Genomic DNA, 14,389 nt, shown 5'->3' with positions numbered 1-14,389 from the left:
CATATTGATGACGTTATGGATACTAGGGTGACTGGAGTCTGATCAAATACAGCAAGGCGTAGCACAGGCCCTCCGTGTGTCACAATGTGTGATCTCAGGATTATGACAATGATTCCAGCAAACAGGAAACGTGTCCAGGCGCTACAGTACGGGACGTGCACAGTGTACAATGTCACAAGAAGACCGCAGATGGCCACAGCATACTGCAGCCACTGGAACAGTTGTTTCCAGACACGCAGTCTACAGACGATTGAACAGGCATGGTTTATTCGCCTGGAGACCTGCAAGGTGCATTCCATTGACCCCTGGTCACAGGAGAGCCCGTAAAGCCTGGTGTCAAGAACACAGTTCATGGTCATTGGAAGAGTGGTCCCACTGCAGGTATAGTCTGAACAGTGATTCTCGCCGGGGTTTCATCTGACGTGAACCAGGAACCAGATACCAACCCCTCAATGACCTTGCAGGTCTTTGACAGAGGAACTGTAATGGGTCAGGTGTATCGGGATGTCATTTTGCACCAGTATGTCCGCCTTTTCAGGGGCGCAGCGGGTCCCACCTTCCTCCTGATGGATGATAACGCATGGACACACCGAGCTGCCATCGTGGAGGAGTACCTTGAAACTAAAGATATCTTGTGAATAGAGAGGCCTGCCTGTTCACCAGACTTAAACCCCATCGAGCACGTCTGGGATGCTCTCGGTCGACGTATCGCTGCACGTCTTCAAACCCCTACTACCCTTCAGGAGCTCCGACTGCCACTGGTGCAAGAATGGGAGGCTCTACCTCAGCAGCTGATTGACCACCTGATACAGAGTATGCCAACCCGTTGTGGGGCCTGTGTACGTGTGCATGGTGATCATATCCCATACTTATGTCGGGGTACATGCGCAGGAAACAGTGGCGTTTTGTAGCACATGTGTTTCGGGGCGGTTTTCTGAACTTATCACCAATATCGTGGACGTACAGATCTGTGTCGTGTGTTCCCTATGTGCCTTTGCTATTAGCACCAATTTTGTGTAGTTCCACGTTGTGTGGCACCTCATTCTGTGCTATTATCCTTAATTTATGAGCATGAGTGCATATATGCGCAACACTTTAGCTTTCGAGACGACTAATTATGCGGTACACCGGCCAACTACATAACATTTTCAGGTTGCTCTGCATGATGGGCCACTCACCAATATCCGCTTCAGAAATCATGATGCACGAGCACTTAAAATATGATAGCACATAGAACACAATTTATTTGAGTCACAGAGAGGTTATGCACGGAATTCCCTCCATAAGTTTAACTGACGACTGTGTCTACAGAAAGGGCTCCCAGCAACCAAATAATAAATCACTAGGAAGGTGAACAGAGTCAGACGTGGTGAACGGTGATTTAAATGGCCAACATAGTCTTCCACACTTCCAACTAAGGGGTCGTATCCTGTATTTTGAAGAAAGAAGGAGGATTTGGGTTTAATGCCCCGCTGAGGATAATATCATTAAATAGAGAGCATACGCTAGGACTGGGACGGGAAGATAATGACATCGGCCATATCCCTTGAAAGGAAACATCCCGGTTCCCACCATAAGAGATTTAGGACAATCATGGAAAATCTTAATCTGGATGGCTGGACGGGGATTTGAACCGTCTCTAGATCAGTACATGGCCTCGATTTGTCTATATTTCTGTTCCGTCAGCACGTTCACCTCACCCACCTCTGCTGTTTCTCCTGTAATGTGCCATGTAAGACTTAGTTCGTACGAGACATCTGTTAAGTGTGAATGAGCACTTGATTTGTCCAAATAATGAATGTGCTGGTAGATCAGATGTATGAGACACAGTCATGCCTTTCGTCGTATAGAAATTTTTTTTGGTAATCTTTGTCTGTATCTATGTCTCGACGCAGTGAAGACACTGTAGATATAAAGATTTCTTGAAAACATCAAAGCATTCATTTTTATTTATTTCTTAAAATGGTAACAAATATTGTTGTAATACGTTACAGATTAACAATTAAACTCACGATTCTTAAAGCTTTAGTGCACTGGTGCAACTGGTGTAAAGGAAGCCTCATCGGCAGTGTTTATGTTCTTTCACACAACAAAAACGTTTACAACGATCCTTCGTATACTTGCTCAGTAATTCAATGAGATTTTCTGTTACAGGTTCGTCCGTCACCTGGACCGCATAATGAGTCCCATCGCAATGATGCAGCTGGGTCTTGGAGTTTTCAACGGCTGCATGCTTATATTTCCGGCGGCATATGTAAGACTCGCTCTACAGTATTTACGTATTACGACTGTCTAACATGTTAAAACAGTCCATCTTTTGGAATCGTTACCTTGCCTAAAATATGTATTTCACTTGTAAAGCGTGGTTGGCGATTTTGATGTATACTTTTAACTGACCAGCTTAAACTCTGCTAATAACATGTAGATATAAAAATGCTTCCAGAGACCGCAGAATTACTGTATGTGACGAGATTTTGATGCTAGAGTATGCTGGAGCTAGCGACCTTAGTATATAAGATAGGGCTTGTTAACAAATCTTCCGCGCAAACGTATCACAGCGGCATTGCTGTACGGCCTTGAAAGCAGACATCGTGAGTTGACTGCTTCATGCCTCAACATAATTTACTTTGTTCCTTACTCGTTTCAAGTTACAAAATTCATAGTTCCCTGTTTTTAAGTTGGATGCACTACATCTCTCTTTTGTTTTTTTTTTTTTTAACGTAAGACTTCTTTGCCTTAATCGTATTGGACTATAAACGTATACCGGTGGTGTTACAGATTAAATGTATGTTCTCTGGAAGTCGACTAGTTATTTCGTGTTTCCACTGATTAAAGCTACAATATAGTTCTGATTAAACGCCATTAAAATGTGTTCATAGTCTCCGGAGATAATGCAGGGCTGTCATGTATAGATGATCAGTATGATAATCACCAAATGTGGAACTGAAATCCTATCCTAGAAGGATATTTCACTTTTTGTATCGTTAGAACAAAAAACGTGTAACGCCGAAGTTATTCCAGTTGATGGTGTTAATTTCCACAGCTGAAAATGCTAAATTCCTAAGACGTTCGAAATTAATACCGTATTTAAGTACTTGTAACTGACAAATTGAAGTATTACTGCCCCTATTCCCTCTTGACAGGTGGAGGAGGGCAGGAAGGGAGATAAGGGGATGCTGAAACTGATCGTTGGTGCAGAGACGTCTCCAGACCATCAGTTAACTGACATATAAACGATAAAAAGAACTCATTAATGTTAAGTAAAAAATAAAAGCAAAACCTCTCACCTGACTCAAGGATAATTGGCGTAGTTTTCAGACTATGCGTTATTTTGTAGGTTCTTCGTTTCTCGTGTTTCTTAACAGACAGTATAATCCTGGAATATTAGCCTAATGTCGAGTTTCTTACAAAGTGTAACAAAATCACATCTGTGACACCTACATGTTTCAAGTAAAGGATTTCACCTGAAATACAATTTCCTTCACTACCATCCGAGAATCTTTTTTTTTGCAATTGAACATTTATGTAGTTTTTTTCCGTCAGCCAAAATTTTGACTCATTAAGAAAAATCTTTGCACGCTAGTGGCGTTAATGGTATTTACAGCATCTTATTTCCTATAGTACCAGGGAGCGGTTGTCCAGTCTCAGGTGCCATTCATACGAACATGAATGCATCTCTAAACCAAATACATTAGTCTTCATAAATTAGGTTCAGTTACAAAATCAACAGTACCTTGGAGAAAATTAAAAAAATTGACATAAAATTTATGTTTTATGGTGCTACAGAAATAACAATAGCTATTGCGTTGAAACTAGTGTCATTAAAATGTGCTTGTGTCAGAGGTGCGTTGCAGATAATTGAATGGTGGGGTAAGATGACAGATAGTGCATTGAACCGACAGAAAATATCTCAGAAAAATCATGCAGGATATAAAGTGGAAGTTATGAGAAGAGAGATGAATAGATTCAACAACGACATTTCATAACTAAATGAAGTCAGGTGGGACGAAGAGGGAGAAATAGAATATGGAACTGAACATTCCTCTGAATAGTGATCGTTCAAGTTTACATTTCTAAATATGGTACAGGTGAAGACGATATAAGTTGGATGAGGAATATGAGAAGTAGAGGAAATCTATAAATAAAATGGAAAGAGGCAGGCATAAAGTATAATGGTGAGAGTCTTAGGTAGCACACACACCAGGGAAAGGTAAACAGAAGATGTAGTTTGAGAATATAAACTTTTGAAAAGAAACGATAGCTTTCCTTAACCGCTTATAACTTTGGATTCTTAATGCTTGGTTTATGAAACAAAATCGACGACTCTGTGTATAGAAAACTCTATGTGATAGTGCAGGATACCAGACAGATTTTACTATAACTGACCAAAGATTTTATAACTATCAAAAGGCGTCAACAATCTGTGGAACAGATGTTGATATAGATCATAGCTCGATGGCAGCAAACATGAAAATACTTAAGAATGTTAAAAGAAGAAAACTGGTAAGGAATATGGTTGTGGACAAACTGCCCACTGAAGGATTTTGGTCTCCACTCAAATAATTCAATAAAAACTTGAAATATAAGAGAAGGTACGAATGTACCAAAAAATCATTAGAAGTACAATTCTGAAAGACTTACAAGAAGGGCTTGAAAAACAATAGTGGCTAAAGTGTAGGAAAGAATTTATTACGCAAAGTGCGTTAGGTAAAACGGGTCAACATAAAAAATGAAAGAATGAACATTCTATAAAAGGATAAAACCAGTATAGACAGATGAATATGAACTAAGATGATTAGCTGACCAGGCTACAAGAAATGTAACAGTACAGTCCTTACCGAACAAAGACCCAAGAAAAGTCATCGAACATGGCACACTCAATCAAAATCGAAAGAAGATAACGTTTTCAGAAGAAAACAAATAGGTATTGGAGGAGTATATTGAATAATTATTTGAAGCATAATAATATCACACACAAATAAGACTGGAGTAGAATTTGAAAGTGACGAAATGGAGCGTGGGCCAAAGATATTGAGAGGCGTAGACCATTTGGAGTCTGAGAAAAACGAAAACAATAGGCTGTGATAAATCAGATAGCAAAAGCAATAGAGACCATTGGAAATGGAAAATTATTTAGACTGACTAACCTCACCTATAGCATATATCACGAGAGCTTTTGGACTGAACTGAAGATTTAGTTAAAACTGTTGTACAGTTTTTGCCAAAAAATACAAAAATGTAATGATTATAAAAAATAATTTTATATGGCAAATTACAGGGGCTGTGGGTAACTCAGTACTCAGGAGAATAAAAAGAAAAAAATCAGGAAAACATCGTTAAGGATTAGTTTGTATTCAAGGAAGGAAAACGAATATTAGACGCTACTGCATGTTTGAGTATGAAAGTAAAACTAATGATAGTTTTTAACAGCGACATGGACATCTTATTTGACGATTGGTAAAAGACGTTTGACAAAGTTAACTCGAATATCTTACCAAAGACGTTGAAAGATATTCGTGTTGATTCGAAGGACAAAAGACTGTAAAGAATCTGTACACAAGACAAAAACAGATAGGGTTCAAGTTGAAGAAACAGATGGGACAAATACCGAAAGAGGTGTTAGACAAGTATGTTGTTGGTCACCAACCACTTTCAATATTCATGTTGATAGGCTAATAGAGAAGTCATTCGAAAAGCAAGAGGAGAATAAATAAAGATATTTAAGACCAACTGAGTACCCAACACTAATTATAATAAAAGTATTTCGCCAAGCATGTAGGATATACGAGACACGCGAAATGCCCTCAGAAATCAAGAAGAACGCAATAATCGGAATAGTGAAGTCAGGTGCTGACAGAAGAAAATATTACCGAACCATCAATTTACAAAATCCTAACGGTATTATCAACAGAAGAATGGAAGCCGACCTGAGGAAAGATCAGTTTAGGTTTCAGAGAAATGTAGGAACCGGCGAAGCAACATTGACAATACGAATTGTGAGATAGAATGAAAAACTCAAACCTACATTTACAACATTTGTGCATTTAGGTAGTGATTTTGACAATTTTTACTGGAACATGTACTACGAACGTTCGAGGTTATGAGTAAAAAACAGGGAACGAAACGTTATCCACACTGCAAACTACATTTCTAAAAGTCGAAGAATATGGACAAGAAACAGCGGTTGAGAAGGGAGTGAGGTAATTGTCGCCTATCGCCGACGTTATTCTGTCTGCAGCTTGAGGAAACCAAGGAAAAGTTCGGAAAGGTAACTACAGTTCAGAGAGAAGAGATAAATATTTTGAGGTTTACCAAAGACAGCGACAACAAAGGACTTGAAGGGTCAGCTGACGGAATGCGTAGTTATAAGATGAACACACGGTGGAGTGAAATAAGAGTAATGTAACGTAAAAGAAATAAATGAAACGATTTTGAGCGAGAAGTAGTAGACGAGTATTGATATTTAGAGGGCAAAAATACTAACGACGGTAAATGTAAAAAGGATATAAAATACAGATTTAAAATAGGAAGAAAAGCTATTACAAAAAAGTATGTTAAAATCTAGTAAAAATTTAGGTTCAAAGACTTCTCTTCAGAAAATACTTATCAGTAGGTTACCTTTGTACAGAAGAGAAACGGAAACGATAAACTGCTTAGACAAGAAAACTACTGAAGAATGCTGAAGATAAGCAGAACTGATCATTAAAGAAAAGGTACTGAATCTAATTTGGAGAATGCATCTCCACGCACAACTTGACAACATGTGATACGGTTGACAGGAAGTATCCTGAGGCATGGAGGCATAATTAACCCACCGAGTACCGTTGTTGTCAATATGAGTCCACAACCACATTGAAAGCAGATATCACCCATGTTTTCAAAACTATTACGTTCAAAATAAATGACCTTTTCCGTCTAAGCTAGTTGTATCCAGCTCTACACAATTTTTTCTCATTTTTGTGTTTACAATACACTGACATTTACTTACACTTTTTTCAAGGAGTACGTTCACGTCGAAGACCCTAAATGAAATTGTTTGATTGTTTCTTGAATGCAACATTTATGAAAACAGCATGATGACTGTTACTTCGGGCAGCTGTTGTTCGAGAATCCTTTAGCAATGGGATTATTTTATCCCACTTAGTTTTGTCCAACTGTTTCTTGTCTCGGCTGTTGTACCCTTGTTAGCACGACTGGTGCCAATGAAATCCCACAAACACGTTGGAAATAATAATATCTCTTGCTTTCAGATCTATTATTTTCAAGATATATGACTTTCTTCCTCTGAGTCAAATGTAGCCAATGAGATTTCATTCAGTTTTATACACTCTTGGAAATGGAAAAAAGAACACATTGACACCGGTGTGTCAGACCCACCATACTTGCTCCGGACACTGCGAGAAGGCTGTACAAGCAATGATCACACGCACGGCACAGCGGACACACCAGGAACCGCGGTGTTGGCCGTCGAATGGCGCTAGCTGCGCAGCATTTGTGCACCGCCGCCGTCAGTGTCAGCCAGTTTGCCGTGGCATACGGAGCTCCATCGCAGTCTTTAACACTGGAAGCATGCCGCGACAGCGTGGACGTGAACCGTATGTGCAGTTGACGGACTTTGAGCGAGGGCGTATAGTGGGCATGCGGGAGGCCGGGTGGACGTACCGCCGAATTGCTCAACACGTGGGGCGTGAGGTCTCCACAGTACATCGATGTTGTCGCCAGTGGTCGGCGGAAGGTGCACGTGCCCGTCGACCTGGGACCGGACCGCAGCGACGCACGGATGCACGCCAAGAGCGTAGGATCCTACGCAGTGCCGTAGGGGACCACACCGCCACTTCTCAGCAAATTAGGGACACTGTTGCTCCTGGGGTATCGGCGAGGACCATTCGCAACCGTCTCCATGAAGATGGGCTACGGTCCCGCACACCGTTAGGCCGTCTTCCGCTCACGCCCCAATATCGTGCAGCCCACCTCCAGTGGTGTCGCGACAGGCGTGAATGGAGGGACGAATGGAGACGTGTCGTCTTCAGCGATGAGAGTCGCTTCTGCCTTGGTGCCAATGATGGTCGTATGCGTGTTTGGCGCCGTGCAGGTGAGCGCCACAATCAGGACTGCATACGACCGAGGCACACAGGGCCAACACCCGGCATCATGGTGTGGGGCGCGATCTCCTACACTGGCCGTACACCTCTGGTGATCGTCGAGGGGACACTGAATAGTGCACGGTACATCCAAATCGTCATCGAACCCATCGTTCTACCATTCCTAGACCGGCAAGGGAACTTGCTGTTCCAACAGGACAATGTACGTCCGCATGTATCCCGTGCCACCCAACGTGCTCTAGAAGGTGTAAGTCAACTACCCTGGCCAGCAAGATCTCCGGATCTGTCCCCCATTGAGCATGTATGGGACTGGATGTAGCGTCGTCTCACGCGGTCTGCACGTCCAGCACGAACGCTGGTCCAACTGAGGCGCCAGGTGGAAATGGCATGGCAAGCCGTTCCACAGGACTACATCCAGCATCTCTACGATCGTCTCCATGGGAGAATAGCAGCCTGCATTGGTGCGAAAGGTGGATATACACTGTACTAGTGCCGACATTGTGCATGCTCTGTTGCCTGTCTCTATGTGCCTGTGGTTCTGTCAGTGTGATCATGTGATGTATCTGACCCCAGGAATGTGTCAATAAAGTTTCTCCTTCCTGGGACAATGAATTCACGGTGTTCTTATTTCAATTTCCAGGAGTGTATTTATGATACGTTAAAATTATTGATGGTTTTCTTTTCGCTGTGGTCAGTATGACCCCCTTGCAAGTACCATTAATAAAAACAGAATTATGACTACGTTGAATAGTTGTCATATGTAATTTTTATTTTAGTTTATTAAAATAATGCCAATAAATCTCGCGTAAGTTACTTGGGGTCTTTATAACTCCTGTATCTTTGTGACAAAAAGTCCTAGGGCGGTTAATTTGGAAATGGAGAGTAGTGTGGCAGGTTCAAGTGGGTGTACTTTGCAATAGTTAACCACAGGTGAAGAGAAGTGTACCGGGTAGACTGGCGTGGAGAGCTGCGTAACTTCATTCTTTGGACTGAAGACCATAATAACAACAACAACAACGATAGGCGAGATACAACATACACAATAATATATAGATCTTGTTTTTGCTAATAATCACGAAACAAAGTATTATTTGTGTACTCTATATCGAGATAAGAGCATCATAGGGAGTAATGTGTCACTTTACACAATGCGTCATTCCAGTGGGCGTACGTGGATACAGTGAACATTAACTGAACCTTCGTTTCCACAGTAAAATTCAGCAGCAAGACCACTTAGAAGTTCTCTGGTGTATTGACGAAGATAATAGAAGTGAACGTCATATGTAGCACCCCTCTACTACATCAATGCACTAACAATTTAGGAATTTTACGTTGCTTATCCCAAAAGCAATGTTTGAAATTATACAGACGGTACAAGATTATAAAGAGAGAGTATTTTAAGACAAGGGAGCCATGGCAGGCGGTAAGAGGTCATGAATGAGCAGTATGTATGTGGCGAGTGCTTGTAAACTGTTTGTGTCCCATAACAAACAGCTGCATGCGACACTGATTTTGGTGGTGCTACCCTGAAAAGCAAGAGAAAAGTGTGTACTGAGTACAAGGCGGAATTTATATCTGTTTACCCCTTATGACTTCTTGTCTAAGAGGGAAAGATACTCCATACCGGAATTTACAGACATACATTTAATGTATGCCATAGGCAGCTGTAGTGTCCTGAAACCAGAAGCAACGTACAGAGCTGTCCGTGATTGTTGATAGTAAGTTCTTCGTAGTCGAATGTGAGAAAGTGGTGCTTTATAGCGACAGAGAAAAGTTCACCAAAAGACACCTGCCAACTTGCACTTGAGTACGTACTTCGAATCAGAAAACGCGTCCCTATAATTAACAACGTGTTCAAGCAATGGGACTCCATGATTTGTCACCTTCACGTTATTTCTATCAGTGGATTATGTTGCAACGCATTCCTGAGTAGTGGAGGTTTTTTCTTTACTAAGAGTTACTGTGAGCTTAAGTTGTTGCTAAAAGCTCGAAATTATGTGTTAATAAAAAGCTAAATACTGAATTGCGGCCATTACTTCTGTGTCTGAAAGTGCTCAATTATGAATCGTTTAGTATCTGTGACCGTAGACGTTTTCGCTGTTACTGCACCCATGACCCGATACTGGCTACGTTTCCTTCACAGCATGGCTGATGTTGTGCCTACAGAGTACATGTCATAAGTGAATTAGTTTTTCGTCGAATCTGGGGCTAACGAATTTAAAAGTACTCACTGTCTATAGCGAACTTTTCTTGGAGTAGTTGAGTTTACATTGACAGCTAAGAGCGGACATATGCCACGCGGGAAACATGTACGCCCTCCTTAACCAGTTTGCTGTATATATCATTAAAATGGCAATGTAGTTGAAGAAAATCTGTGGACATGTTGAGTGACTGTGTTACTGTAAGACAACTTTTTCAAAAGTTTTACTCTCTGTGGTACCAATACCACAAGCTTTATTTTAAGCTATGTATATTAACAAACAACTGAAAGATGCTACGTTGAGAGCTATACTTCACAGAACGACAGAAGTGGCTCTGCAAGATAACAGTACAGTAAATGAACTGAGTATTATCGAGGACATTGGCTTCAACACTGCTTGAACTCTCATTAAACAAAAACAAAGACTAAGAAATTCACAACAATACATATATCTGATGTTAGCCAAAAATGTCTCTCATTTAGTTTCTTTCTATACTTAAAAAATGCATCCAAGAAAGTTGCTAATCAAGAAAAGTAACATCAGAATTTCGTTGGGAACTATTCTAAGTGTACTTCCGGGGCCTTGTTTCGAGTTAGGTCTTTCAGTGCTCTGTCAAACTCTTCACGCAGTGTCATATCTCCCATTTCATCTTCATCTACATCCTCTTCCATTTCAATAATATTGTCCTCAAGTACATCACCCTTGTATAGACCCTCTGTAGACTCCTTCCGCCTTTCTGCTTTCCCTTCTTTGCTTAGAACTGGGTTTCCATCTGAGCTCTTGATATTCATACAAGTGGTTCTCTTGTTTTGTTAAAATTCGCATATAAATACATCGTTTATTTTCAATAATAGCCTGACGATGAGGCGAAGTTCGAAACGCGTGTTAATCCACAAAGCTAAGAATAAAGCATGCCGTGAACAGAGTATTTAACACTTACATGAGTAATATTGTTTATTTCTGAAACTTTCTGAATCAATCAACAGTATTTTTTGTTGTTGTTGTTGAGCGTTTTACTGTGTTCTGTGACGTACTGGCTGTCAGCTGGTCGGTTGCTGTGTGTGCCGGCAGAGCGCAGAGAGCGACGCCCTGGTGAAGTGCCTGGCCGCCGTGCCCACCATCAGCACGCAGCTGCTGCTCTACTGCCTGGGGGCGCACAGCGTGCGGGAGCAGGTTAGCAGCTCCTACTCCTTCTGGTGCACGTGTCTGCTGTCACTTGTAGATCTACGTGAACAGTTAACCAAGCCTGGTTCTAGTACCCTCGGACACACAGTGCTGTAACCAACATATGCACCCGTACGATACAAAACGAATCATGTCACATGTGTCCTTAGTTCTTATATGGTTCCCAACACTACACCCTATGTCAGGGCTGGTTTAAGGGGAATTTGCCGGCAAAATATTAAAATTTTTGCTATTTTACAAAATGAGACCTACAATGTTCTTCACTTTTTCCCCTCGTAAAATGGTGTATAGCTTACCTTTGTGTGCCGTTTGCAAGTACGTAATTTTTAATTTCATTGCACTACTCCCGTATTCCGAAACTACCTAATTTCGGTCATGCGTCTCTTTACATGCGATTCTACTGCCTATAAGTGTGTTGTAGAATCAAATCACTGTGAAGTGGTGGAGATAAAGAAAAACAAACAAACACACAAACACACACACACACACACACACACACACACACACACACACGGAAGTGGATGGGTACACGCCTCCGAAAATTAAAACAAACTCTTCGCACCACTAGACTGTGAAATGGCTGACTGGTCGACTGGACGATAAAACAATAGAACAGTTTCAGCATTATTATGGACTGGCCATCAGGAATAACGGAAATGATTTAGAAATTATGAAGAAAGCAGTCTTGGCCTTATAATTCCACAAACTCTCAACTGACAGAAAAGCAATGCGTTCAATTTTCACACTTGGACCTGAATCCTGGTGTAAATTATGGAAGGCTGAAGTTTCGGGAGTGCGTCTTGAACACAAGAACTCTATTTCTGAAGCTTTTATGGAACCCATGAAGAGAATTTATACAAGTCAAGCTCAACCATATCTCCCCGGAATGTGTTTACATGGGCAGACTCAAAATCCCAATGAGTTTTTCAACAATATCATCTCGATAAGATACATGACGAGAATAAGAGTTCTAGCCTATCTTAAAATCACGCCAGGCTGTCATGCTTTAGCGATACGTTACGAGCGAGGCTCAGCGTGAAGCAGAGTTCACCACTAAGGAAGTAAGGTCAAACAGAAGGAAGAAACATTTACAGAAGGTGGGTATCAATGACGACGATGCTGATTATGTTACTGGGTGGTTTTCAGCCTCAGTTTGAAAATATGATTGAATTTTTTGTCATGTTAAGCTATAAACACGATTTTCTGAAGACGACTGTTTCATACTTTATGTATCTATTCAGGGTGTTCGGGAACTCCCACTACAAACTACTCTGACGTATAGAGGGAAGTGAGTACGTAATATTTTGAAAAGTAGTGCAGGTCCGGAAACGTACCGTTTCCTTGCTACAGCCGCTTGAAAACGCGTTTGATAGGTAGGTATGCAACAGGGAAGAAATGCTGGAGGAGTGTTACGTCGGATCGACTAATGTCACTTGACGTCTGTCCTACCTCTCTGACCTTCTTCGAGCCTCGTTCACGGGTTTGTGAATGTTAGAGCAACATGGTTGAGTACCAGTCTGCAGATTACATCGACATGATCCTTCTGAATGACAAAGCTCACTATAGTGGAAGAGTTGCTCGTCGCCTTTATTATGATCGTTCTCCAGAACATCGGACCCTATCGAATACTCTTTCCGCCACAATTAGGCAACGGCCTCGAGAATGTGGGCGTGACTGTGGTGCTCCAAGGAGACGCCGCAGATCCGGTTTGGAAGAGGCCGTACCCCTTCACGTTGGAGAGAACCGTCAGTGAGTACACGAGCAATTTCTTTAGCTATTAATGTGTGTGGCGCTGAACACGAACGCCACACTCGCCTTCCGCAGTCCCGTAAGTCGGCCGTAGGTGAGCACTGTATTACAACAGGACACGCTATGGATTTTTCTCCCACGAAAATCTTGGCCCCAGGGAAAACTTTTTGGGATTCAGTAATTAAAGAATCTGTGGAGATACGCCTAGCGCAAAATCTTATAAATCGTGATGGCGGTATTCAGCTGGACAAGGCTTGGGACCCGGTGATCTCTCTAATTTCCTCTGAGAGACGACAGTTTCAATAATGACACGTCTGGCACAACTGACGTCTGTTTTTAGCGACTCGAGCGTGCATTCCGACAGAAGGCGGACATGTATTTTTCACCTTTACGCATGCGTCTCCGCTCCACAGATAGAACAGTAGCTCCAGAGGGCGTGGATTTCGACAGAGGACGCTCCTGTGACGGAGGCCAATGCGCATGCGTTTTCGCGCCAAATTTTTGCTATAAAGCTGACTCCGGGAACTCGCAGTCTCCAGTGACGGACGCTCACCTAAAGATGGCTGGACGATTGCCAGCCGAAATGTCGTGGCAAGAAGTCAACATGATCCGGCTGCCATCCCGAAATCTCATCGAACATGTTTTCAAATGGTTGTACGCGGAAACAGAATGTTTCTTGACTTGGGTTCTAATTCAAATTATTATGTATTCACTCCTCTTTACAAGTCCTAAAGTTTGTAACGGGAATTTACGAACATGCTCTGTATCATGATAGCTACAAGATGCTACTCTTCTGACATATTGTTCCTACCGAAGCACAATCACGGCAGTGCTTGGAGTAAGTATGAATCTGTAGGCTTGCATGTACAAATATTCACAATAAAAATATACCTCTGGCTCTTTTGCATTTTCCTGCTTCTGCTTTAGTAGATGCAAATAACATGGATAAGTTACCTCTAAAAATTTTAGATAGTTATCTTCATTAGTTCCAAAGATGAAGATACAGGGTGTTTCAAAAATGACCGGTATATTTGAAACGGCAATACAAACTAAACGAGCAGCGATAGAAATACACCGTTTGTTGCAATATGCTTGGGACAACAGTACATTTTCAGGCAGACAAACTTTCGAAATTACAGTAGTTACAATTGT

At 41.6% G+C, this 14,389-nt stretch overlaps 1 protein-coding gene across 1 annotated transcript in view; it reads left to right on the top strand.

Moving 5' to 3' along the window:
• Nucleotides 1-14,389, top strand: part of LOC126267055 (odorant receptor Or2-like) — a 47,653-nt gene that overhangs the window by 5,937 nt on the left and 27,327 nt on the right. Inside the window, exons 2-3 of the mRNA XM_049971894.1 lie at nucleotides 2,155-2,254; nucleotides 11,375-11,476. Coding sequence (XP_049827851.1) covers nucleotides 2,155-2,254; nucleotides 11,375-11,476 — 202 coding nt within the window. The remainder of the gene's footprint in view (nucleotides 1-2,154; nucleotides 2,255-11,374; nucleotides 11,477-14,389) is intronic.

This window comes from Schistocerca gregaria, chromosome 4 (genome assembly GCF_023897955.1).
Source record: "Schistocerca gregaria isolate iqSchGreg1 chromosome 4, iqSchGreg1.2, whole genome shotgun sequence".
NCBI lineage: Eukaryota > Metazoa > Arthropoda > Insecta > Orthoptera > Acrididae > Schistocerca > Schistocerca gregaria.
The sequence above is the reverse complement of the archived record's forward strand: the minus strand, read 5'-3'. Positions and strand labels throughout refer to the sequence as shown.